The sequence below is a fragment of the Dendrobates tinctorius genome, unplaced genomic scaffold (genome assembly GCF_039654945.1).
Source record: "Dendrobates tinctorius isolate UK_male_01 unplaced genomic scaffold, ASM3965494v1 ptg000011l, whole genome shotgun sequence".
NCBI classification, from domain to species: Eukaryota; Metazoa; Chordata; class Amphibia; order Anura; family Dendrobatidae; genus Dendrobates; species Dendrobates tinctorius.
The window spans coordinates 81,651,001-81,678,752 of NW_027361679.1; the positions used below are offsets into that span (position 1 = coordinate 81,651,001).

At 43.0% G+C, this 27,752-nt stretch overlaps 1 protein-coding gene across 2 annotated transcripts in view; it reads left to right on the forward strand.

Annotated features, from left to right (window-relative positions):
- Positions 1 to 25,830, forward strand: part of MFSD12 (major facilitator superfamily domain containing 12) — a 116,297-nt gene extending 90,467 nt beyond the window's left edge. Inside the window, exon 10 of one of the 2 annotated variants that reach the window (XM_073543760.1) lies at positions 12,686 to 13,143. In XM_073543760.1, coding sequence (XP_073399861.1) covers positions 12,686 to 12,717 — 32 coding nt within the window. In that variant the 3' untranslated portion in view covers positions 12,718 to 13,143. Of the gene's footprint in view, positions 1 to 12,685; positions 13,144 to 25,282 lie in introns of those variants that run through there. The other variant, XM_073543753.1, reaches the window with a different exon arrangement.
- Positions 25,831 to 27,752: the final 1,922 nt, after the last annotated feature.

The window sequence follows — 27,752 nt, forward strand, 5'->3', positions numbered from 1 at the left end:
CGGCTCTCAGAAAATGGCGCTTTTTTTTTTTTTTTTTTTTCAAAGTTTGGAATTTTTTTTCATCACTTTGATAAAGAACCTAGACATGTTTGGTGTCAATGAACTCGTAATGACCTGGAGAATCATAATGGCAGGTCAGTTTTAGCATTTAGTGATCCTAGCAAAAAAGCTAAACAAAAAACAAGTGTGGGATTGCACTTTTTTTTTGCAATTTCACCACACTTGGAATTTTTTTTATCCGTTTTCTAGTACACGACATGGTAAACCCAATGGTGTTGTTCAAAAGTACAACTCGTCCCGCAAAAAAACAAGCCTCACATGGCCATATTGACGGAAAAATAAGTTATGGCTCTGGGAAGAAGGGAGCAAAAACAAACAAAAAAAGAAAGGCAGGGTCTTGAAGGGGTTAAATTCCCATGTGCTTTTCTCCCATTTAAAGTGTTTGTTTTTTTTTTCCTCTTGCTGGATCGGTGTCAAATGCATGATTACTTGCATATTCACATGTCCAGTGGTATGTTTTTCCACCTCCAGCAAGCAAAAATCAGATCCTTTTTTCCAATGGGAGAAAATCGGATGGCTATTTAACAGATCATTTTCCCATAAATGTCATTGTGGAAAAAAAATCAAGATCATGTTTTCTGCACTTTATTTCAGGATGATGGTGGGTCTGCAACTTTTGTCAACTGCTGCTGAACCAGTTCTAAAGGAAATTACTGGACATGTGAATATAGCCTTAAAGATGTAAAGTTGTTGTTTTTGGGATTGTAAATAAAGTGCTTCTCACTAAATAAGAATATCATCAAAAAGTAAATTTATTTCAGTTCTTCAAAAGGTTAAGCTCATATTATATAGTCATTACAAACGGTGATCTATTTCAAGTGTTTATTTCTGTATATCGATTATGGCTTACAGCCAACGAAAACCCAAAAGTAACGATCTCTGTAAATTACAATAACGGTAATTGACAAAAAACACCTGCAAAGGCTTCATAAGCATTTAAAAGGTCCCTTAGTCTGTTTCAGTAGGCTCCACCATCATGGGCAAGACTGCTGACTTGACAAATGTCCAGAAGTCAGTCATTGACACGCTCCACAAGGAGGGTAAGCCACAAAAGGTCATTGCTAAAGAAGCTGGCTGTCCAAGCATATTTAATGGAAAGTTGAGTGGAAGGAAGAGTGGTAGAAAAAGGTGCACAAGCAACTGGGATAACCACAGGCTTGAAAGGATTGGTAAGAGTCCATTCAAAATTTGTGGGAGATTCACAAGGAGTGGACTTCTGCTGGAGTCATTGCTTGAAGAGCCACCACACACAGACGTATCAGGACATGGGCTACAAGTGTCACATTCCTTGTGTCAAGCCACTCATGACTAATAAGATGCTTCTGGCGTTGTCTATCTGGGCCAAGGAGAAAAAGAACTGGACTGTTGCTCAGTGGTCCAAGGTGTTTTCAGATGAAAGTAAATTTTGCATTTCATTTGGAAATCAAGGTCCCAGAGTCTGGAGGAAGAGTGGAGAGGCACACAATCCAAGCTGCTTGAGGTCTAGTGTGAAGTTCCCACAATCAGTGATGGTTTGGGGAGCCATGTCATCTGCTGGTGTAGGGCCATTGTGTTTTATCAAGACCAAAATCAGCGCAGCATTCTACCAAGAAATTTTAGAGCACTTCATGCTTCCCTCTGCCGACCAGCTTTTTGGAGATGGAAATTTAATTCTCCAGCAGGACTTGGTACCTGTCCACACTGCCAAAAGTACAAATACCTGGTTTAAAAACAACAGTATCACTGTGCTTGATTGGCCAGCAAACTCACCTGACCTTTACCCCATAGAGAATCTATGGGGTATTGTCAAGAGGAAGATGAGACACCAGACCCAACAATGCAGACGAGCTTAAGGCTGCTCTGAAAGCGACCTGGGCTTCCAGAACACCTCAACAGTGCCACAGGCTGATCAACTCCATGCCATGCCGCATTGATGCAAAAGGAGCCCCGACCAAGTATTGAGTGCAGTTACTGAATATACATTTCAGTAGGCTAACATTTCAGATTTTTAAAATCATTTTTTTCAAGCTGGCGTTATAAAGTATTCTAATTTACTAAGATAATGACTTTTGGGTTTTCATTGGCTGTAAGCCATAATCATCAACATTAACATAAATTAACACTTAAAATAGATCACTCTGTTTGTAATAACTGTATAATGAGTTTCACTTTTTGGATTGAACTGAAATTTTACTTTTTTGATATTCTAACTTAGAAGCACTTGTGATCTGACAGGTCTGTCTTAGAAATTCAAGCTTGGATCTATAGATAATAGAATTATACAGCGAGACACTTGTCATGGCTGGCCACAACTGTATTGTAAAGTGTGCATACTTGCCCTGCACACAGTCATGCCGGGTTAATTTCACTGGGATTAGAGTAATAAGCTGCTAAATGGTGATCTGTGCCGATTCTTAACACCAATGCTACAGTTCTCCTGAAATGTCTTAAAGCTGCACCAATCAATTTGTGTTGCATGCATTTATAATTATATACTTCCTTCTAAAGAGAACATGGCATTACAAATGGTAGACTGCCTCTAAATGCTGATACTCCAAGTTGCTAAATTTGACTAGAGTTTTCTTCTATTGGTGGTCAGGAGTTTAAGGTGAAGAGAAATTATCAACTGCTGAGGTGCAAAAAGAAAAATTGCTAAGCTAGGGTACAGTTCTTATTGGAGTGGGGGGAGTGCTTGTCCATGTCTATGTGCACAGATGAGCAAATTGGAGGCCTCTAACGTTGATACTGGTGCTGATTTTGAGCCATCACCCTAAGAACCCATGTAAGGCCAGGTGCCCATAATCCATAACTAGCAGCGCTTTGGCTGCAGTACATGTTCGCTGCGTCCAACCGCTGCCTTCTATGTAACGCAGGTAAATCTGCCGGAAGGTGAACACTGATTATTTAAAAAAAAAAGTTTTAACCTTCCGGCGTCCCGCGCAGCCTTCTCGGGCCTCAGCGATGCTTCCGTTCCCAGTATTGCCTTGTGAGACCTTTGATGTTAAGTCCCGCAATACTGTAGCGGTCTTGCGAGGAATAGGGTCCGCTACATTATCGCGAGACCACGAGGTCATCAAAGGTCTCACAAGGAATTACTGGGAACGGAAGCATCGCTGAGGCCCGAGAAGGCTGCGCGGGACACTGGAAGGTGAACACTTTGATTATTTAAAAAAAAAAAAATCTTTTACTATTGATGCCGCATAGGCAGCCTCAATAGTAAAAAGTTGGTACACTATGGTTTTTGGCAGTTCTTGCTGCTTTCATAAAATTACACTGGAATTTTTTTATTAAAAAAAAAAGTTTGAACTTGGTTTACTCTTTTATTTTGTTAATCCTTTTTATATTTTTTCTTGTACAAGTCATGTTATACAGGAAAGGTTTTTTGTTTCTGTAAACTCAAACTTCTCCATTTTTTTAATGTTTTATGGTCAGTCTTTTTTTTTTTTTTTTTTTTTGTGGAGTAATGGAGTAAAAGTCTAACGCCATTGTTCTCAGCAGCAATCTGGGACTTAGAGATGCTTCAAGGGGTCTTCCCCATACTGTTCTTCTTCCATTCAGTACTTTTTCCATCCATTTCAACATTTTCACTGCCCCCCAGACCTCTTTGTAGGGTTTGCCAGAAAAATGCTCGGGTTTCTCACTGACGCTCATTATACTTGTTACTCGAAACTAGCATCCGAGCATTAGAAATTGCTAAGGTTGAGTAACAAGCATCCAAGTGTTCTAGTGCTCTCTCATCTCTATGTACCATTGCTGCAGCCACACAAAATCCCAAGGGATAACTGGGTCCTCCAAACCAGCAGGGCTGTGGAGATGGAGAGCCAAACCTTCGACTCCTGAATTTCCCTGACTCCCGACCCCACAGCACTGGTCACTACTGGGCACGTACAAAAAGTGCAGCACAGTTTCATCTCGCCTAAAAGCAGAAATACTTGGATCAAAATCAGACAATTATAGGACAATTCCTAGCTTTCCTTATGAAAAAATTTACATACTGTATTGAGCTACTCTATTTATTTTAGGAGTCGGTCCATTTTGTTCTGACTCCACCTAAATGGATTCAGACACCAGAGCTCTGCAAACCAAGTGTTATTGTAGAATGTGGTAAACTATTGGATTTCAAGGGGTTCCTATAGTTTTCTTGCACACACCCGTTTCCTGTTTGCATGCACCAGGAGCAGAAACCATATTCCAATTCCTACGGCCTCTTTCACACTTCAGTTTTTTGCATCAGTTATAATCCGCCAAAAAGGCGGACAAGCGGATCTGTTCTCAACTGATGTGAACGGATGGCACAGGAGAGAGAATATTTTTGAGGATCCGTTTTTTTTCAAAACCTGGCAGATTGTGACTGATTGTAAAAAACGGAAGTGTGAAAGAGGCCTTAGCGGATGGTTTTTTGTACTGTGATGTGGCTCGTACAAAGGCTTTATCGTTACTGCTGTGCATTAAATGTATTGCTTTTCAAGAGCAGTTGGTATTTGTTGCCGACAACACTTCTGTAAATTGGGTTTGACTTATTTTGAAGTTTGTCCATGAATGTAGCACAACTGTGAATCTGTCATTTGGCAGACAATCGTTTTTTGTGGCTACTTTCCTAGTAGCACAATTGGCAAAATAGTGTCGGAGCTGCAATATTCTAATATACATTCCACTGTATTCTAGTATGTACTCTAGTGCTAATAATAAATGAGTATTTGATTAGCTGGGCACACTTATAAAAATGTTGTTGGTTTTTATTTTTGTTTTCTTACTTTTTCCAATCTCTAGAACATGTTTCCAAATAACCTAAATGCTTTAGATTGCATTGTAGATTTGCGTGTGGAAAATCTGTTGCATACTACAGTACCAGTACGGTTAACAGTTTTTTGTTTTTTTTTTGTTTTTTTTTGTTTTTTGTCTTACTTGGATTATAACTTTTTGTTTATTTTTTTTTTTTAAATTGATGGTTCTATACATGTGAAAAAGGGTTGCATACAAGTGCTTCTCACTAAATTAGAAGATCATCAAAAAGTTACCGTAATTCAGTTCTTCAATACAAAAAGTGACTCATATATAATCATTACAGTTTTTTGAGTCTATCAGCCTGTGACACTGCTGAGGTGTTATGGAAGGCCAGGTTGCTTTGATAGCAGCCTTCAGCTCATCTGCATTGTTGGGTCTGGTGTCTCATCTTCCTCTAGACAATACCCCATAGATTCTCTGAGATTAAGGTCAGGTGAGTTTGCTGGCCAATCAGTGATACTGTTGTGATGATTTTATTTATTTTTTTTAAATCAAGTATTTTTTATTAAGGCATAAGTCAAAATTGTAACTGTCTGGTTCAAACTCCAAACAGATACAAAATAGTCAGAACGATTTTGCTCTATCTTTAAATTTAAGTAACACCTTTTGCCCAATGTCCCTTATCAACCTAGGTCACCACAGCTTGGTACAATTACATAAAGCGTTACAATTGATCAATCGTACAAGTATAAATTCTGTCGGAAACGATTAGGCACTACTCAACCTATGTTGCAGTAGCTCTGTATTATAATCTTTCCATGAGGTCAATAAGGTTTATTCTGTTCACAAATTCTCGTTTAACTGGTGGTTTCTCGTCCAACCAATGCACTGCAATAAGTTTCCTGGCAGCACACATCAGCTTGGCAATGGCCAATCTTCCCTATTCATCCGTAGCAATATCATCCATACGTCCCAAGAGGCAAGTCGACTGATTACGTGAAATATTTACTCCCATCACCTCTTGACTCAAATTAAGCACCTTCACCCAAAAGGGCTGAAGGCGAGAAAACGACCACATCATATGTAGGTCTGCTCCCTCTTCAGAGTATCTTGGGCACTTTGAATCTCCTCTCAGTCCTGCCTTCATCATCCACACTGGAGTCCTGTACACTCTATAGACTAAATACAGCTGCAACACCCTTCTAGCCTCGCTCATAGACACCCTGGGAATATATTGTAGTATGGACTCCCTTTGAGACTCCAAAAAATAACCCAAATCTGCCATTCATTTCTCCCTCAACATTAATGGATGTCGTAGTAAAGTGTCCAGCAAGCCCCTATACATTAAAGTAATGAACCCCCTCGTGTCCTTCCGAGGTCCTATGAGATTTAACATGCTATCTGACTGCAGAACCACACGCAACACTACATTTTGTTTATTTAGGGTGTGTCTCAGCTGTAGATACTAAAAAAGTAACTTCTGGCTCAAAGGAAACTCATTCCTAAGCATTTCAAAAGTTTTAAGAACGCCGCCAAATCCTGTAAAATTTATTTTGTGCCAACCACATTGGAGCATTATGTAGCATGTAGAGGAGTTGAGGCATAAGTATCATTTTAATCAATTCGGCTCTACCCACGACCAACAGGAATAGCCTCTTCCAGACCCCAATCTGCTGCTGAAATCTCCCAAGCAAAGGAGTCATTGAGCCGCTCACAATCCTCTATCTTGGCTGAAATCACAATGCCCAAATATTTAAACTTATAAACCACCCGTACGGGAGCCGCCATGTCCAAGGTGAGCAACACGGACTTTTCCCAATTAATGGATAGTCCTGAAAAAATCCCAAATTTAGTAATGCTATGCATAGCAACCCTCAGACTCCTGTGCATCTCCCAGAAACGGCACATCATCCGCGTAGAGGGCTACATTCTCCTCATGACTTCCATATTTATATCCCTTTTTACACCTATCCCTCCTTATTGCCACCACCAAAGGCTCTATTGCGATCGCAAACAGCAAGGGAGACAAAGGGCACCCGTGCCGTGTCCCCCTAAACAATGGAAAATCCCCAGACAAAAAGACCATTCACCCCCCCCCGTACCTTAGCCCTTGGAAACGAGTGTAACAGCTGTACCCAACTTATAAATGTCTTGCTGAAACCCATAGTCCTCAGTACTTCCCACAAATGCCTCCACTCCAACCTGTCAGACGCCTTAGTGGCATCTAAAGACACCACAACTCTCTGACCCACATTGTTTGCGCTTGCCTGCAGGTTAAGAAACAGTCTTCTAAGGTTATGTGCTATAGAACTATTAAGCATAAACCCAGATTCATCTCGATATATTACTGTTATCACCTTAAGGCGGTTAGCCAGCATCTTAGCCAGTATTTTAATATCTGTCGTCTCTAACGAGATTGCACGATGCAAAGCTGGATCTACTGGGTCCTTTCCCTGCTTTGGCAGTACAACAATAATTGCCTCTCGCATGGACCGCGGCACCCCCCCCCCCCCCCCACTAGACCAGCACCGTACACCTCCAGCAAAGCAGGGGCTTTACCGTTGGACATAGAGGTCAGAGCAGCATCAAGTTCCTCCAGATTAAATGGCTCCTCAAGAAGCCTCTGATCCGCCATGGAGAGCCTGGAGAGCTGTATCTCCTCCAAATGGCTATCAATCTCCTCCACCACTGGCCACACTCGTGATTTGTAAAGATCCGAATAATACTCCATCACCTCTAAAATTGCCTTACTACCAGTATATTCACACCCGTCCCTTCCCCTCAGAGTGACTGTGTGGAAGCTCTCTGTGCTGCCACTATCCAAGAAAGAAGATGGGCCGCCTTATCACCCGCCTTAAAATATTTCATATTATGAAACTATTTCTTACGTTCCGCCACTTTCATTGCCGTCTGACATACTCTGGTCTGTGCCTCTCTCAACCTTCTCTGTGCCTCCGGGGACTGATTAATTCCTCCTCTGCTTCTTCCAATTCTCCAATCAACATCTGATCTCTTCTGCCAGTTTCTGCTTTTACCCGTGATATTTCTTTATACAGAGCCCTCTAAAGTAGGCCTTCATGGCTTCCCACACCAATACTGAATTAATTTTGAAATATTCTCTGGTCTCACCACCCAAATGTCTGTCCAAATCAATGAATTGTAACCAAAACAGATTCAGCTTCCACATGGGCCCTCAAGGGAGTGAGTTCTGTGCCTGCTAAAGTATCATGCTCATAGGGGAATGATCCGATACAGTTCTAGCCAGATACGATGCCTCCCCAACAAGGCCCAACATTATTGCCCAGCACCAGGTCAATTCTCGACAATGATTCAAAGGAAGACGAGAAACAAGAATATTTATACACACCAGAATGAGAGATCCTCCATAAGGCCATGTACCCACGTATGCAGAAAATTCCTGACTAAAAACCGGACTCCTTCCCAGGAAACGCGAGTGTTTTCCGTGCAATTTTTATGCGTTTTTTTTTTTCCTGAGCATCCCCAGCCTCATTTTTCCGTGACCTTAATGAGCATGCTGCGGGTTTTTTTCGCGGGAAAAAAACGCATCAATATGCACAAAGTGCAGAATTCATTAAAATGAATGGGATGGTTCTTGTAAGTGTTTTTTGCCCGTAAAAATGCTTAAAAGCGGAAAAAAACGCTTACGTGTGCTCACACCCTAAATCGCGCAGAGCAGTTTCCTTCAAGACCGCTCCAGACAGGGTACAATTACCTGCCGGTCTCAGTGCCTCTCCTCTACCCCTGTCCCAATGCGTATCTGGAATATTAAAATTGCCCACTATCAAACGGTACTCCCGGAGATTCTTCCACTACCTCTAGGACCCTGTGGATCAGTTTCCCACAATATGGCGGTAAAATATACGTATATGGAAACCAGCCACACTGAAAAGCCATACAGTTTACAAACAAAGCAGGCATACATATCTACCCATCTGGTCTGTTTACTTTATTATACTCAAAAGGAATACCGGAGCAGACGAGGATGCTAACGCCTCTGGAATATGTTGAATAGGTCGCATGACACCCCACCTGTATCCATCTTTTGGCTAGGGAATGCGTTCTCTCTTTCACCATGTTTCTTGTAGACAGATCACTGACTGCTTAACATCATTCAAAAATTTAAACACCAGATGCCAGGCCCCTGACATTCCATCTCACAATCCTCATTCTTCCATGCATTTTCCCTCCTCAGAACATATTGCCCCACATTCTTTCATCCAATTACAGCTGAAAATATAATTGCAGTGACTGGTGTGACGAACAACATATAAATGCCTCCCACCCCACCCCCCAAACAATAAACCAACAAGACCCCATCCCATCTTTCCATCTCCTCCTGTTAGAGTAGAGGACGCACTTTATCCGAAACAGTCTGTCATCCCCGTCCAACAGTCCCGCAACATATCCCAATCAATTGGGAATTCCACATGACATGGAAATTGCAGCCAGGTAAATTACAACAGTTTCCAATTCTTCCGGAGAATACTTGTGTATAACAGTGATCCGGAAACATGATCCAAAAAAACAGGAATAAAAATACAAAATGGAGAAAAAGAGCAGAGTCTCTCCAAAAAGGAAAAAAAGCAAAAGTGCGACCCTGTGAACCATCAGTCCTTTGATTTTTGCCAATCGCAGGTGTTGCTCATTGCTGTCCAGCCATCTGAGTGCCTCTTTATCTTCCGTAAAAAAACTTTATTGCCCCCTCAGCAACCACTCTCAATTTGGCTGGGTACAGCATCAAGAAGGTGACGCCAAGCTCCCTTAGCCTTCTCCTTTAATATTCGCAAATTTGGCTCTGTTTGTGCACCTCCATGGGGAAGTCAGGAAATATGGAAATCCTGGAGCCATTTATCTTAAGATCTGAATGATCTCTAGCGTGTCTAAGAATTGCATCTGTCTTGGTAATACAGGACCTTGGCCAGCACTTTTCTAGGAGGGTGTCCAGGGGGGAGGGGATGCGCATATTTCAATTGCATACATGCAGGACAAGTTATCAAAACCTATATTATTTAGTAACAATTTTTCAAAAAACTGTTGGTGCTGAACCTTGTGTCTTCTCAGGCACCCCAATCAACCGTACGTTAATTGCGCCTAGACCTGTTCTCGAGGTCATCCGTTTTTTGCTTGTATAGCAGAAATTGCAGCAATCATGCATTTAGTAGCCTTGTCTGTTTGTTATATAGTCTTCTGCACTGCTGATGTTTTTCAGCCTCTCCCATTCTAGCCTTAGTAACATGCATTGAAAGCTGCAGCTTGGACATATTGGCCTGTATGACTTCGAATTGTGCTGCCACATCTGTAATGGTAGTATGACAATGCAGGACCACCTTTAAAAACTTCTTTGAGTGTGCTCCTCAGGAATTTGCAGTCCACTTATGCACATATTGGTGCCCTTCCCTATCTCTCCACCGTCCCTTTAATCTTCCTCCTGCATACGGACGCCGCTCCTTCCATCACTTTATGCTCCCTCCTCCTCCCCATCTCCTCCGTCTCCACATACCGCACAGACTTGTTTTGCTTTCTGCTTGTCACCACAGGCTCCGGGTCGCATCTACCTGCCGGGCAAATCTTTGCAGCTTAGCCGCTGCAACAGATCCCCTGGGGTCCACCTCTACCTCCTCCGACCCAGTCTTCAGCATCTCATCCCTGCCAGCGCCATCTTGGATCAGTCTCTCCGGCTCCTCCTACCGGCCATCCATCTGCAGGTACACAGTTCTTGGTGCACTGTGCCAACTGCGGGTTCTTCCGATGTTTAGGGGTATTTGACCCCAGTTAAATGGCTGCAATCAGTATAAAAAGCCGAAGCTGAGCGGGAGCTCCTGCCACAGACATCCGCTCACATCCTGCTCAGGCCATGCCCCTGATACTGTTTTTAAACCAGGTATTGGTACTTTTGGTAGTGTGGACAGGTGCCAAGCCCTGCTGGAGAATACAATTTTCACTTCCAAAAAGCTTTTCGGCAGAGGGAAGCATGAAGTGCTGTAAAATTTCCTGGTAGACGGCTGTGCTGACTTTGGTCTTGATAAAACATGGTGGACCTACACCAGCAGATGACATGGCTCCCCAAACCATCACTGATTTGTGGAAATTTCACACTAGACCTCAAGCAGCTTGGATTGTGTCTCTCCACTCTTCCTCCAGACTCTCGGACCTTGTTTTCAGATGAAAATAAACTTAGCATTTCATTTGGAAATCAACACCTTGGATCACTGAGCAACAGTCCAGTTCTTTTTCTCCTTGGCCCAGGTAAGACCCTTCTGACGTTGTCTACTAGACATGATTGGCTTGACACAAGGAATGTGACACTTGTAGCCCATGTCCTGGATACGTCTGTGTGTGGTGGCTCTTGAAGCAATGACTCCAGAAGCAGTCCACTCCTTGTAAATCTTCCATAAATTTTTGAATGGCCTTTTCTTAACAATCCTTTTCAAGGCTGTTGTTATCCCGGTTGCTTGTGCGCCTTTTTTTACCAAACTTTTTCCTTCCACTTCACTTTCCATTAATATCCTTGGATTCAGCACTTTGTAAACAGCCAGCTTCTTTAGCCATGACCTTTTGTGGCTTACCCTCCTTGTGGAGCGTCAGTGACTGCCTTCTGGACATCTGTCATGTCAGCAGTCTTCATGATTGTGGAGCCTACTGAAACAGACTAGGGGACCTTTTTGAACACTTAGAATCATTAACAAAAAACATCTGCAAAAGCTTCCTAATTTACTGAGATAATGACTATGGCTTACAGCCAATGAAAATCCAAAAATCGACAAACCAATAAATCCTTGAAATAGATCACGGTTTGTGATGATTCTAATATAATGTCTTTCACTTTTTGTATTGAACTGAAATATATTAACTTTTTGATATTCTAATTTTGTGAGAAACGTGTGTACTTGCACACTTAATTCATAAAATAAACAAGCTGGTAGAGGTACAACACCCTGCCCTCAACTTAATTGAGTGTCAGCTATGTATTCCCCAACTACTTATGAAACCACCTGACTCCCCATGTATCGCCCATAAAATCTTTTTTTATTGCTCCCGCGCTGTATGGTAATGTGTCCGGTCCAGTTCGATGGGCGTTGCTTTGGCTCCCTCACTCCACCCCTTCTCGGCTTGCTGTACGCATTTCTTGACGTGAATAACGCATATCACTTAGCTTTCACGTGTGTGCAATCAAATGGGATCTTGCGCGTGCGCAGTATGCTTTGCCCAACTGCGGGCAAAGACTAGAAGCAGTACTGCAGTCAAATGGGATCTCGCGCAGTATGCTTTGCCGAACTGTGGGCAAAGCCGAAAAGCAGTGCATGCGCTGTACTGCATTTTGGCTTTGCCTGCAGTTGGGCAAAGCATGCTGCGCACATGCGAAATCTCTAAGCGATCTGCGTTATTTACGTCAAGGAATGTGTACAGCAAGTCGAGGAGGGGTGGAGTGAGGGAACCAAAGCAACGCCCATCGGACCGAACCGAACACATTACCATACAGCGCAGGAGCAATGAAAAAAAATTATCGGCGATTCATGGGTAGTCTTGGTTTCATAAGTAGTTGAATGCATAGCTGACACTCAATTAACTGATTTTTAGCTGGTAGGCCAGTAAAGTGGTGAGAGGTTCCCATTAACTAACATCACCTTCATAGGACATTATGCTTGCACCTTGCGATCTCCATTAATCTATATTGAGCCCTACAGGACTTTGCACCTCTACATTTTATCTCCCAAAGGGCTGTCTGGCCTCCGCTGCTAGATTAGAAATCACCAATTGAGAATTTGACATAGAAAAATAATCAAGTTTTAATTAAACTGACCTTTTTATAACTGTGCCCATTATGTTTGTCATTGCTGTGTAGTTGACTATGGTTCCATAGGCATGATGTTCCTTTTAATGAGTTTCTTTGTATTTCTAGGGTATGAGAAAGGAATGCTCACACGGGACTGATCTGCTACAACTTCTAAAGTTTTTAATATTTAAGAGCCAAGTGTCTCATTTTATGATATATTTTTTTTTTTTACTTGCAGCTTGACACTTAATGTTTTTGAGTCTTTGCTCATTCAGTTTGTTTTTGTGCTGCCATCTCAAGTTGGCACTCCACACTGCAGACCTTGTGCAAGAAGTAGTGGAGCCAAAGTAATTAGCAATGACTGCTCAGATTATAGCTGTCTTTTTACCAGTCAAACTGAAAAGCCTAATCTAGCCTTGTGTCTGCTCCACAATGCTCATACCTCCAAAAGTGTTTTTTTTTATTTTTTTTATGCCTCTAAATATTACGCAGCACTTGAATTGTGCAGTTAGTCTCTAAGGATGCTTTCTTCTAGAATTGTATTTCATGCTGTAGGAAAGTATAATAAAACCATACTTTGATAACGGCAGTAGTAGTTTGTACCTGTCCAGTGGGACAAGCTGTGTGCAGGTTGCCATTACTAAAAGGTGCAAGTGTCCTTGATGGCTTTCAGCTTCGACTGCACACTGCATTGGTGGTTTTGTCTGGGGTCTCCCTCACAAGTTGACCAAAAATGGCATATTTTTTTTTTTTTTTTTTTTAAACTCGTTTATTAACCACAAAATAAAATGTACAATATACACATTTGTATACAGTATTAAGCACGATACAGAGCACGTATACTTGTATATATTAAACATAGAGCTAAATGGGCACTCTTGTTTATATCCAAGGTGATACATGCGTAACCTACGGAGTATTTGCAAAAGGACAATAAGACATATACAATGAAACACTTGTGCCATTTAAATTATACAAGTCCTTATACTATTACACAAATAATAAACCTATTAACAAAGAAACATAGAATTGTAAATAACGTTCGATCTTATACATGTCTGGAAACATGACTTATTCAAAGTTCCTAAACTACAACTACAGCAGCTACTATTTTGCCATCGAATACTTTACATTGCAATGTCCCCTGTGCGATGCCCCCAAAACAAAAAAAAAAAAAACCCTGACTCCTTACACTGATGTCAAGTCAGTATGCATTTGTAGAGTAAGATGGGAAGAATTCCACCTATCCAAAATTTTATCAAATTTACCCAGAGCAGACCATTTTTGTCCAAGAAAAGGACACTCATGCTCGCCTATAATTGAGAAACTTCACGGACAGTCTGTTGGGCATTACTGGTGTCAATCACGAGACCGACTGACCTAGCACTGCCATCTTTTTCATATTTCAATGGTGGGAGAAAACTGACAAATGGAATACACAAATGTGAATACTGGCACATCAGGAGAGATCACTGATGCGTTTTTTTTTTTTTTGTTTTTTTTTTAAAGCATAAACACTTATTACACAAGGGGATAAATATTTTTATCCCCATGTAGTAATTCTGGCTCATCTCTTCCTAGCACTTGCTGTAGTGTAGGAAGCTACACGGTGTAGGACATTATTATAAGGAGGGGGCTGGGAGAGAGACTAAATCTCTGATGTTGGCCAGCTCCGTATCTGCTCTGTACAAGTTCCATAGCAGTAAACTGGGGGTGACTTGGTTTCAGTTGGATGTCGGCACATGGTCACTAGAAAAGAGCCAAATGCAACAAAAGGGAATTTAGCATTAGTATGCTTTTAGGCTGTGTGCACACGCTGCGGATTATGTGCGGATTCATCCGCGCGGATTTTGTAAAATCCGCAGGTGAAACCGCAGGTCAAAAGACCTGCGGTTTTACCTGCGGATTGCTCTGCTGTTTTGCCCTGCGGTTTTTCATCTCCTCAATGGAGGAGATGGCAAACCGCAGGAGAATCCGCAGAAAGAATTGACATGTCAATTCTTTCTGCGGATTGAAAACCGCAGATAATCCGCGCGGAAAATTCCGCACCATCTGCATTGCGGTTTTTGATTCCCATAGGGAATCATGGTACTGTACACCGCAGCAAAAACTGCTGCGGGTCCGCAGCGGCCAAAACCGCTGCGGAACCGCAGCAAAATCCGCAGCGTGTGCACACAGCCTAAACCTGTTGGGAGATTGCTATCATTTTTTTTTTTTTTTTCCAATACCTAGTCCCATTGCAGTACTAATTTACAAATTGATCTTCTGTAATTGCAGGCTTTGTTACAGCAGACCTTCCTAATAATGCTCAGTCGTTTTACACACCAGGCTGAAGCATTATCAATGGGACATGTTCTGAGTCTTACGGACTGGACACACGGATCCTTTTTTTTTTTTTTTTTTCTGATCAGGACCGTACTTTACAAAGATCATTGAAACGCTATAGGTCTGAACTTAAAAGGACTGCACACGTTACATACATGCATCAGTCATCTAAAATAAAAGGTCATGGGTGCACTCAGTTGTACATATTTGCTGCAAATGTTGATTTGGGTCTGGAATGATTAAACTGTTTTAATTAACCAGATCAAGAATTCTATGCAGGAGTTGTATTTTTCTATATATTGCACCACAAGACCTTGTGCAGTGAGCCTTGGACCTGTTGTCACATTACCACAAATTATGTAAATATATGCAAAACACAAGCCGCAGAGACACCATCACATGTTTCTCAACGCAAGCAATGACTAGCCAGGTCTTTCCCCAGGAGGGAATAACCACGGGAAGGGCAGTCTCCAATGAAGGAAGCCACCTATGCCAAAACATGGTATCCATCCACAGACAGCTGTTTCAGGGTATTGCCCCTCATCAGTGTGGAGTAGGAAACTGGCCAGTAGGAGCAATGCCTAGTAGAAGACTGAAAAACGAGGATGAATGAACTCATGGAGATCAACATCCAACACTGCGGAGACACCATCACATGTTTCTCAGCGCAGTCATTCTAGGGCAATGCCCCCACCCTTATGGGAAATATGTAAAAACATGCAAAACACAAGCCGCGGAAAACATGGTATCCATCCACAGACAGCTGTTTCGGGGTATTGCCCCATATCAGTGTGGAGTAGGAAACTGGCCCGTACTGGATACCATGTTTTGGCATAGGTGGTTTCCTTCATTGGAGACTGCCCTTCCCGTGGTTGTTCCCTCCCGGGGAAAGACCTGGCTAGTCATTGCTTGCGTTGAGAAACATGTGATGGTGTCTCTGTGGCTTGTGTTTTGCATATATTTACATATTTCCCATAAGCGTGGGGGCATTGCCCTAGAATCACTGCGTTGAGAAACGTGATGGTGTCTCCGCAGTGTTGGATGTTGATCTCCATGAGTTCTTTCATCCTCGTTTTTCATTACCACAAATTAGACTTGAAGTGCTCTGACTATCTTGTGATTATCTGATGTGGTTTCTTTTAACATACTGTTTTTGTGATAACGATCACACAGTAGTGTGCACCTTGTGATGTTTTATTACGGTTTTCAAATACTTAAGGCTGTTTTCTGAATGGCTGTGCAGTGTTCGCTTAAAGGGATTATGCAGGCTTTTTTTTCTCTAACAGGCAGATGGTTTCTACCTGCCTAGTCACGGTGCTTATGTCTGCCAGCACAGAGCAGTCACAGATCGCTTCTGCCGGCAATTCAGAGGAGACTTCTGTTTTGTTTAACAGGGTGTGACTGCCTACATCATACTGCTTCAGCCGATTCCCCACTGCCTAACTGTGGGTAGCTGGCTCCCCAATCGGCAACATCTGCCATCACTGCCCCTCATCGACTTAGCGGCTCCAAAAGCGTTGCTCTAAACTGAATCGTCAATGACCGCTTTGCGCCAGGTAGAACAGGCAGGTAGTTGGCTGCTTCCTGCCTGTTTTTAGGCCTTTTGTACACACAAAAACTGGATAAACTCTTTAATGCATGCTCTAACTGAATTCATTGAGCATAGGACATCTAATGCCTCCATTCACTGGAAGAATAGTGTCCAATTTGCCTTTTATGCCACCCGTATACATTAGTGTTTTGTTTTTGACACATGACCACATTTCAGATATATTTCAAGCTAGTGTCTAAGGCCGTCCTGGAGCTCTGTAAATCCTTTTGTGTTGTAGATTTTTAATAAGGTATCCATAGACTTCTATGAAGTTCTACTAGATCTCCTATATGCCTCTGATTTCATTCCTTACAAATCTAGCAGACAAGTGGGCTATGCTCCATGAGCTCCACAGCTTTTCATTGGCTTTCTCTCCTTCCCTGTCCAATTTCAACAGTAAGGGTTGAAGTTTTTAAATTCTAGAACTTTTCAATATACACAGTCTCTCTTTTGCTGCCTTGGATCAGTTCCATTAGGGCAGGGCAGTCTTTGTTCTTTTTATTTATCTGAATCTTTGGAATTATATACGGTAGTCTTCACTTTTAATTTGTGTTTTTTACTTTGATAAAATTTGCCCTACGTTTTTTTTATTCCACAATTTTTTTTAAAAAATTTTGAATGCTTGTTTTATGTACTGTTGGACGAGAATGTTGACTTAAACACCTAAACTCTGAACAGAAGTTGATGTGCTATTTACTCAATCGCTTAGAAATGTATCTGTATGGATTTCTTCCTGGTGAGCCTGTGATAGATTTTTGGACAGAGTAGTTACCGAAATTCTGTGGAGCAGAGCTGCAGTGTGGAAGGAGTGGGCACGCAATCTGTAGCCAGTCTGGTGGTCTAACAAACTGTGCTGTAGCTATAGAACACAGCACTGCCCTAATGGAGCTAAAGAAGCATTCAAGAAGCATCCAGGCCAAGGCACTAAAGAGAACAGAACAGGTAAGCAACTATAGATCCTGACTTGCCTATTTTTTAGCTTTCCCACTGGAAACCTTCTCTAAAAGGAGTCTTCTGATTTCAGAAATCCCTTGTTTCCCGGAAGACCTTCCTCCCTGGGTCCAGTGATCTGCTGCTGCTCCCAGTGTCTGTTATTGACTACAGAACTGATGTCATGTTGACTATGCTGTAACCAATAACTGAACTTGGCCGCTTAATACAAGTCATTGAGCTCACTGTTTGCAGTGCTGATGTTAGGTCGACAGTCCTGCAACCAAACCGTGATCTCAGCGGCTAGAGCCGTCTACTTGGGCAGAGCTCCTGAGCTTGGTAATTGGATGCAGCATAGATTGTGCTTGTGCGTTATTCACCCATCCCAGGGTACAGTGCACTTTTTTTTTTTTTTTTACCGCTTGAATGGTGGTTCTAATCCAACAGCCCTGACCCTACTCTTATACTCACCCGCCTCTGTCTTTTCACCTTTTATCACCGCCGCTCCCGTCTGTCTCCGGCAGTTGTGTGACCTGCTGGATAGTTCCAGTCATTCATGAAGTGAGCCAAAGGTCTCAACTCCTTACATGTCTGAGAACCTCTTTCTGGCTCTCATAGCCTTGCATTGAGCTCTTGTGATGGAACTTCTAACTTCCTGCCAATCAGAAGTTGCAGCTTCAAGATGGCTTGGCCCTGAAAAAAGGTGAGACGCTGGAGGGTAAGTATAAGACCAGGGGCAGGAGCCTTGCGCTGGACTCTCCACTCCAGCCCTGAAAGAGGAGAAGCGGTGGTGGTTTAATCGGAACTTGTCATTTGTTTCATGATGCTGCCCAATCATCGGGCAGCATGAGCCTAGCTGCATTGCACATGTACAGTGATACATTGTTTTGGGTTTTGTTTTGTATTTTTGCAATACTTTGGAAAGGTAGCTGCTACAAAGTTGGTAATCACACTGAAAGTAATTATTGCAGATTCATTCAATAAACTATATTAAGAAAACACATGAAATATATGAAAAGTCTAAGATGAGCCAAAGTATACCAATAAATAATAGACAATAGATTAATATTACTGAACGTTACTACAAAAAAAAAAGCCAAGAATGGCTGCCGCAAGAGAATAAGAAGGTAAAGGCCCCGTCACACTTAGCGATGCACCAGCGATCCCGACCACGATATGACCCGGTCAGGATCGCTGGTGCATCGCTAAGTGGTCACTAGTGAGCTGCCAAACAGTTAGATCTCACCAGCAACATAGCAGGGGTCGCTACTTACCTCCACGCGTCGCTCATGGGCACCAGCAGGAAGCAGCCGACGAGAAACGGCCCAGGACGTTCTCGCGTGATCAGCGATAACCAGCGGGGGAGCCGGTTGGAGGTAAGTATCACACATAGCGATATCGCTGCTGCGTCACAAAATCGGTGACTCTTTAGCGATATCGCTTAGTGTGACGGGCCCTTAAGTGGCGACCCAATGTGTATTGGCACACAGGGATTAGTCCTCAGCTAATCGGCATATCTTTTATAGCCACAATTAAGACATGCTGATTAGCTCATGAATTAACCCCATGCATGTCATGGATACCGCTTTCCTTCTCTGTTTGCGTGTGTGTCCAAGAAAATCAGCAATCTAGAACAGGTCTATGATCAGTCAATTAAACTATAACAATAAATACTATAAAAAATATATTGATAAATTTAATAAATATATACTGTACCTTTAAAAAATATATTTTAAGTACTACAATAAAAATGCCAAAAAGGGCCACATAAAGAGATGGTACCGTATATACTCGAATATAAGCCGAGATTTTCAGCCCAATTTTTTGGGCTGAAAGTCCCCCTCTCGGCTTATATTCGAGTCATATACACCGGGGTGTCGGAGGGGGTGCGGGGGTGTCAGGTCATACTTACCCGTCTTGACACTGTCTCTTGAGCCCCCAGCTTCTCCGCGTTCTCTTCCTGCCTTCAGCGGTCACGTGGTGCCGCTCATTAAAACTCATGAATATGCGCATATTCATGAGTTTTAATGAGCGGTACCACATGACCGCTGAACACCGGAAGAGAGCGCGCGGAGGAGCTGAGGGCTCAAAAGACATCGTCAGGACGGGTAAGTATAGCGATACTCACCTGTCCTGCGTCCATGGCTGCTTGCTGCTGTCTGTCATCGGTCAGTGACTTCAGACAGCAGAGGGCGCGGTGACGTGATTAGTGCACGCCGCGCCCCCTGCAGACTGAACGTCACTGACCGATGACGTGGCAGATAACGGTGAGCAGCCATGGACGCAGGACAGGTGAGTATCTGACACCCAGCGACGGAGAGGTGAGTATGTCATTTTTTTTATTTTTACATGCTGTGGCAGCACATGGGGGAATAAGCTAAGGAGCTTCTTATTGGGTCAGCACATGGGGGGAATAATCTAAGGAGCTTCTTATGGGGGCAGCACATGGGGGGAATAATCTAAGGAGCTTCTTATGGGGGCAGCACATGGGGGGAATAATCTAAGGAGCTTCTTATGGGGGCAGCACATGGGGGCATAATCTAAGGAGCTTCTTATGGGGGCAGCACATGGGGGAATAATCTAAAGAGCTTCTTATGGGGGCAGCACATGGGGGAATAATCTTAAGGAGCTTCTTATGGGGGCAGCACATGGGGGGAATAATCTAAGGAGCTTCTTATGGGGGAAGCACATGGGGGCATAATCTAAGGAGCTTCTTATGGGGGCAGCACATGGGGGGGAATAATCTAAAGAGCTTCTTATGGGGGCATAATCTTAAGGAGCTTCTTATGGGGGCAGCACATGGGGGCATAATCTAAGGAGCTTCTTATGGGGGCAGCACATGGGGGAATAATCTAAGGAGCTTCTTATGGGGCAGCACATGGGGGCATAATCTGAGCTTATGGGGGCATAATCTAAGGAGCTTCTTATGGGGTCAACATATGGGGGAATAATCTGTGGAGCATTTCCCACCCTAGGCTTATACTCGAGTCAATAAGTTTTCCCAGTTTTTTTTGTGGCAAAATTAGGGGGGTCGGCTTATACTCGGGTCGGCTTATACTCGAGTATATACGGTAAGTGGTATCCCTGAAGTTGCATTCATGACAATACGAATGGGGTTGTCATGAGCTAATAAGCATGTCTTTATTTTATTGTGGCTACAGGAGATGAGTCATCAGCTAATCAGCAGAAGTCTCCTATGACAATACACCTATGGGGTCACCGCTTACCTTCTTATTCTCTTGTGGCCGCCTTTTTTTTTTTTTTTTTTTGTAATCATTCTTTGGTAATATATATAATTTTTAGATTAATCTATTTTTATATTGGTATACTATAATTTGCTTATTTTAGTTAGACCTTTCATATATTGCACATATTTTCATGGTGCTTTTACACAGTATGTCATAAACTATTTTTCTTTTTATGCTAAGGTTTGAGAGGTGGTGGGGTGTTTTGACCTTACAAAATATTTGGGGCACAATTCATAAAAACTGGTGGTCATGACTGCCTTTAATGGAGTATGCTGGAGTCAGATGCTCCTGATTCATGAAGTGGTGGACCCCTGTAGATTTACTCTAGTCAGGTACTGGCATGAAATCTCTGGCGTGAGGAATGCAACAGCTCATCATGAATATGTGCTGTGGTGTATCTCCCAGCTCCACCAAAATGGGTGGAAGTGGGGCAGAAGTGGCATGAAACAGCCAAGTGTTTGTTTTATGCGTGGCAGAAGACACCAAAATTTTGCCACTCCATCACATTTGGAGTGGTGCTGGGAGAAGCCTAACGGGCAGCACCAGACGAATCTAGTCTCTGCTTATGGCTCCTAGCTGGATCTTAAAACTGTATGTATTTTCTCCGAAATACTAGTGTTTCAATCATGCAACCAGGCTGATTCATGCTGCCTGTGGTTTGGGCAGCATAAATTTACCCGTTCCCTTTCAAGCCCTGATGCACGTCAGCCGAGTCCAGATAGTGGTGGGCTTTAGCAACAGACTAGTATGTATTGGTGCCCCAGACTGATGGCAGGGGAGATAAGGATCTGACATGTCTGATTTCAGTTAGTCAGTCCTGTTTGTTCTCGATGAGAGGCCATCCAGTTGTGAGCCCTTGTGTGTATGGCGTGTGCCAGGAGAGATGTCATCGGATGGCTGTCAGCCAAACCATGATTTGAACAATCATTCTAGTGTGTGTGTGTGTGTGTGTGTGTGTGTGTGTGTGTGTGTGTGTATATATATATATATATATATATATATATATATATATAATATATATTTTAGTCATCCTTTTTGTAAATGTATTAAGCGGCCTCCATGTACTTGCGGCAGATCATTACCATTTCTAGAAGCTGAGCAGCACACTTTAAATTGTCTTTGTAGCAACCCTTTAAGGGTGTGTGTCTGTGTCTATACTGGGATAATATGCAGAGGATTTGCCAGCAAGTACTGTGGCAACCCAAGTTGACATGCTGTAGGTTTTTAATCCAATGTCTCCACAGATATTTCACCCTTTGCACTGTAAGGGTGTTATATGTGGGTTATCTGTAACATTTTGCTGCATTAAACTATTGAGGCATTTTAACGCTCAATGCATCAGGCTTAGAAAATATTGTCTTTAAAAGAAAAAAGTATAGTTTGTGTTTTATCTAATTTATCGATTTTATGATTTTAGGTGACCTTTTTTTTCTTAATGCCTAAGCTGTATCCTTGAGCAAATGTGTAAGAACAGTCCTTGTGACTTGGGGCCATAATTAGAGTTCATGCTTCCTTAGGCACTTAAGGCCTCATTCACCCATTCAGTATTTGGTCAGTTTTTTACCTCCGTATTTGTCAGCCAAAACCAGGAGTCGAACAATCAGAGGAAATGTATAATAGAAATACGTCACCACTTCTGGATTTCTCACCTACTCCTGGCTTACACATACTGAGGTAATAACGTGTTTGTTTACAACCCCTTTAGTGAGTTTAAGGCCCCTATAGACATTAGATAGGTTGTCTAAACCCCAGTACCAGTGGGACAAGGCTAGAGTCAGATGGTAAATGGGGGACCTCCTAACTCCCTCAATCATTCCCTCCCATAGTTTATATTATCATGGACGTTTTAACTTCAAATGAATCCAACTTTTCATGTGTGGCACCCCAGAGTCTGGTTCCCACGGTGACATTGCCTCCCGGGGTGATGTCATGCCTGGAGGCAGGAGGTGGTTCCTATGCCAGGTAACAGTGTACATGACAAATTCTGCTGCAGGCCAGAAAGTGGCGCATCCTTATAAATTCTGGCCAGCAGGTGGGGTTAGTGAGTCAGTAAGAAGACAGCTGAGTGTAAACAAGAGTGTTGTCATGGAAACGGGAGAAGTTGGAGCTCATGACAAGATAGAGTTGGAGTTGGTCTGTGGAGAGGGAAGGGACAGGAGCATAGACTAGGGGCTCTGGGGAACTAAAATTGCGTATAGCTGACCCCAGAGCGAAGCGCTGATTAAAAGTGACACCACAGTCCTTGGCTGGGCAGGAGCTGTACGCCCTGACAGCCGAATCTGGAGTGCAGGGGACTGCAAGTTCCTTGGCCACACTGAACACCTTGAACACCTAAAGGCATGGCAGCAGACAAAGAGCCTGGTGCTGACAGTGAACAAGACAGTGCCCGTGATATAGGCTCACGCTGTCAGCCATACAGGTTAGAAATCACCATGTGGGAGAGGGTCACAGCTGAGGTATAGGCAGCAGGGACCCAAAAACAGATTGCAGAAGGAAGGTCCTCAACCCCACCTGACAGGGTGGTTCCCCTGATGCCTCCAGGCGAGCCGGACTCAATCCATCATCTGTATGTGGTACCCCAGATTGCATTTACGTTCAAGTAAAAGGTAGCGAAAACTGCACCTTTGTGTCCTTCACTTTTCCTCTGCACCCCAACGTTCACCACCATCTGAACAATCAAATATATTTGCCCAGGGGCCCCGCTCTACCCGTGGTGAGCTGAACCATCTTTGCTGCGTCACCATCAGCCCCAGTGGACCAAAACCGCAGCGTCGGCTGCCCATTGCTGAACACCACGGGTGGCGTCACGACTAAACACCACATAATTATTTTCTATTTTTACTGGACACCCAGGGCCACGGACTGGGTCACTGCCACTGTGACACATCCCCTTTAAAGAACCTGACCGGCCCGGTACCGAGTAACCTAAGGCCCTGTGGGGCGCTCCACATGTTTTTAGGGAAGATGAGTAGCAGTGGATATTTCCTTTCACCCTATTGTGAGAAAAAAAAAAAAAGTGATTACTCTGAGACATAATGCTCTTGTGTTTGATAGACATGGCTGTATGGTGTATGGCAGCACTAGGCTATAGGTGCCCATACACTTCAGAGAGCAGCTGGCCAAACACTCATTCAAAGCAAGGTGTCAGGCAGTGCCTTTTTTTTTCGTTCTATCTTTGTAATTTTTACATTAACTTTATATGGAGATCTGTGAATTTTTCTATGAGTAAGTAAAGTGTCCACCTGCCCCCTCACTGCCACATTTTAGGATTATTCTATTACCCCATCCTGGGTCTATTGGCAATGACTTTTATAGTCTCTTCTGGACTGGCACCACTCCTCTGTACTTGTTACAGTGTCTCCCACTGGTCTTGGAGCATCAACATCTAGAGGGGACATTGCTGATGAAATGCAAAAGTTGTAGACTGAGCTTGCTTCGCAAGCCCTGCTGAAAGTTAAAGGGCTATTCCCATCTCTAAGATCTGATAAACAATAGTTTGCTAATATTACATCTTGGAGATGGGAATACGTCTTTTTAAGGGCAGCTGCCAGTCAGTGGGTGCTGGTTGGCAGCAGCAGGTACATGATGCCTCCTCATGTGAATGCCTCAAGACTAACAGGGGACACAGTACCCTCTCAAGATTATGCAGTTAGTGATGCAGTCCAATGTCTCGCCCCGGGATATTGTAGTTGACTGAATAAATGTCTGGCCCCATGAATTATGCAGTTGGTGAGGCAATCGACAATCTCCTGTCTTGCCTCTTCCAGCCCATGGTTTTGTAATCCATGAAGCAATCCATTTGGTGCCCCTTCAGTTCTCCTTTCCCATCAAAAGTTGTGCAGTTGCTAAAGCAGTAAATGACTTGAACCCACAATGTGTGAAATTTAGAGGCTGTCCCCTCATCAGATCCTGTCTATGCCACAACTATCAATCAGAACTGGCAGTATAGAGAAATACTAATCTTATCCTTGTGTGCATAGCAATCCCTAGTGCTCCCATCTGAATTTCTCCCCTTCCAGAAAATGCTGATTTTGCTATGAAGTCCAATGGGGAGGGGGAAAATGTATGTATATTGTGTATCGCACCTCCCTCCACCCCTTTAATCTCACTGGACTTTTAGTGCCTATGCCTAGTGCCAAATACAACCCTACATGGAATGTGTTTAGTAGATATAATGGTGTGGTGCAGCTGAAATCCTCTTGCTACACATCTCACTATATCAAGACAAGGGTGTCAGGCAAGTCAACAAATTGCACAGTCCCCTACCAAAAAAAATATACTGCTGCAAAAAAAAGCGTAGTCAAAGTTTGAAGCCTGTAGTTCTGGCAACATGAATCTGGCTAGACTCTATAAATATTACTTCAACATCACATGGAAGTCTGTTTGGCAATTTCAATAGTTTACCTAAGGTCCCTCATCTATTAATCTTGATTTGGTGGCATTGGCAAAGAATGACTGCGATTCATGGATGGTGGGGTGGTTCTTTTGGAAGTGAATTTCATTGTATTACTACTTGCATGGAATAGCTCTACCAACCACCATGAATGTATGGGATTGGTAGACTTTCCAGTGACTTCTTGATGCCTGATGTTTAGAGGTTTCTATATTAACCACCTTATTTTCTTCTAGGTAAAACCTCTTCATCTTCAATACAGGACACCCCCCAGGCTGACAACACGCAGGAAATCTGTACAGTGGACGCCTGAATTTTAGAAATGCTTCACTACGTATACTTGTATTTTGCACAGAAATAACAATGTATTTCCAAGCCCTGACTTCTTGCCAATGTTTTTATAGTTCTTCCTACATGGTTTTTTTTTTTTTGTTTAAGTAGAACTGATGTACTAAAATTTCACGTTATTACCCATATAAAGAAGAGGGATTACGTGCTGATGGGGGTTCTGAGCGCCTAACTGATCTCAACGGTGGGTGTAATGTCACTGTGACAGTTATAGCTGACAGTCTAGGACTGCCGCTCCTAAGGCTTGTCCTCGGCAGTCCCTTAACCATGCATGGAGCTAAGCCCCTTCACACGAGTCTCCCTTATGGATGGGGAAAAACTTTAATCTTAGTACAGTCTCTTTGACTGTGTAACATGAAAGCTGCACAGGACAGATACACATGTAAATTTTATATCTACATCTTTGACAAAGCGATAATAAAGTTATTTTACAGTTGTCTGTGTGGATATTAACTGCAGCGAGGAGGGTTTGAGTTGTTTTTTGTTTTCATGTTTGGGCTTGGAACAGAAGTATAATTTGGGGTTATTGGTACAGTGCCAAGTGGCTGTGTAACTTCAGCAGAAATGTTAAACTGAGGACCAGAATAATGAGGTTTTTTTCTATTTGATGTCATTAATATACAAACTTGTGGTAGTACAAAAAAAATCCTAAGCACTCTTGCTTGTAAGGCCAATGTTCATCATTTCCAGTTTTGATTTTAGTAAATACACTGGGAAGTATCTCTCTCGTCTTCCTAAATTGTAGCCTCTGCTTTACATTCGCTTAATGGAGATCAAAAATGTGCCCTTAAACATTGCCTGGTTACAAAAAAAATGGCTGGAGTCCTCCACAGCTGAGGAATCGACAGGCGTCTTCATAATGGTGGAAAGCGCATTTTAAAACTGGCTGCCGAGGAACAGGCAAAATGTTGATCGGGTGAAGTATCTCTTATGCGGCATGAAGGATTGTTCCCAGCAGTGTGAACGGGACTCGCGCTTCTGAGCATGTAGTATGGGTCACTCGGTGTGCATCCTTTAGTTTGGTCTGCCTGAGGAAACGGACATTTGTAGAAAATGGTAAGAAACCTATAAGAGGTGGAGATTGGGCTAAAACAGTTTTAATGGTGATGAATTCTGGAATGACATACTAGATATCCCAATGGGATGAATCTCCTTTCAGACCTTCATCCATACAAACCCAGGTGACACCCGGCTAAACTCTCCCACACCATGAACACAGATGAACTGAGGAGGTGCAATGAGTAAGCAGTATTGCCGAGTCGCCAAACTGGGTTCAGATGAGTTCCTTTTCTACTTTATTAAGAAAATGCCTACAATTCCAAAGTGACAGCTTGTTTGTACTCAGTAAGTAGACACATTATTCTATGTAGTATACATGCTTAAAGCAAAACATGTTTTTCTTTGCTGACATTATCTTTACATCTATAAGTCAACTGTCTAAGAAAATCTGTACAGTTAATTTTCTAAGTGACAACCTTTAAAGTGTGATTACCTAGAATTCAACAAAACTGCACATAGAGCATTAATCAGATAATGTGGTTTTTATGCAATTTTTTTTTTTTGGTATCGCCTTATGAGCTGTGAGAACCACAGCACTCGTAGGGCTTAGCAATAACCTGTTGCTGTGGTTTTGTGCTGGTTGGGTGGCGCGGTCTGGAGTCATGAGGACTCGGGGTATGTGCACACACTGCAGATTCACCTGCGGGTTTTTTACCGCGGAACCGCAGTTAAAACCACAGGTAAAGTGACCTGCGGTTTTGCTGCCGTTTGGCCTGCGGTTTTGCCCTGCGGTTTCACACCTCTACTATGTTAAAGGTGTGAAACCACAGCAGAATCCGCAGAAACAATTGACATGCTGCGGAAAAAAACCTGCAGCTTTTCCGCAGGTAAAAAACGCATCGTGAGCACTGCGGTTTTGAAAACCCATAGGCTAACATGGTAAAGTACCATGTCTGCGGAACTGCTGCAGTTCTGCAGGGCCAGAACCGCAGCGTGTGCACATGGCCAAGTGTTGCAGCAAGGGCGTTGTGGGGCACCAGGCCATCTGCCCTGCTGGTGCATTGCCGCTGTGGCTGTGGTCGACGCACGGCTCCGCTCTGTTAGGCCGGTAGGACCCACTATGAGGTTTGCTGTGGCGTGGCAGTGGGCTTCATACACTCTGAAAATTAGGTTCTTAGTTTAACATTCTGATCAGTTATATAAACTTTTGCCAAGAGGCATAAGATCATTGTATGTTTTGTGGAGGTGCGGTTCATTGTTTTTTGGGTTTTTTTTTGGTGCTTGGCAATAACCTAGCTGCTGCTTCTGCTCTAGTTGGAATAGTCCAATGTAGGTAACCTTCAGAAAAGAGTGCAGGCT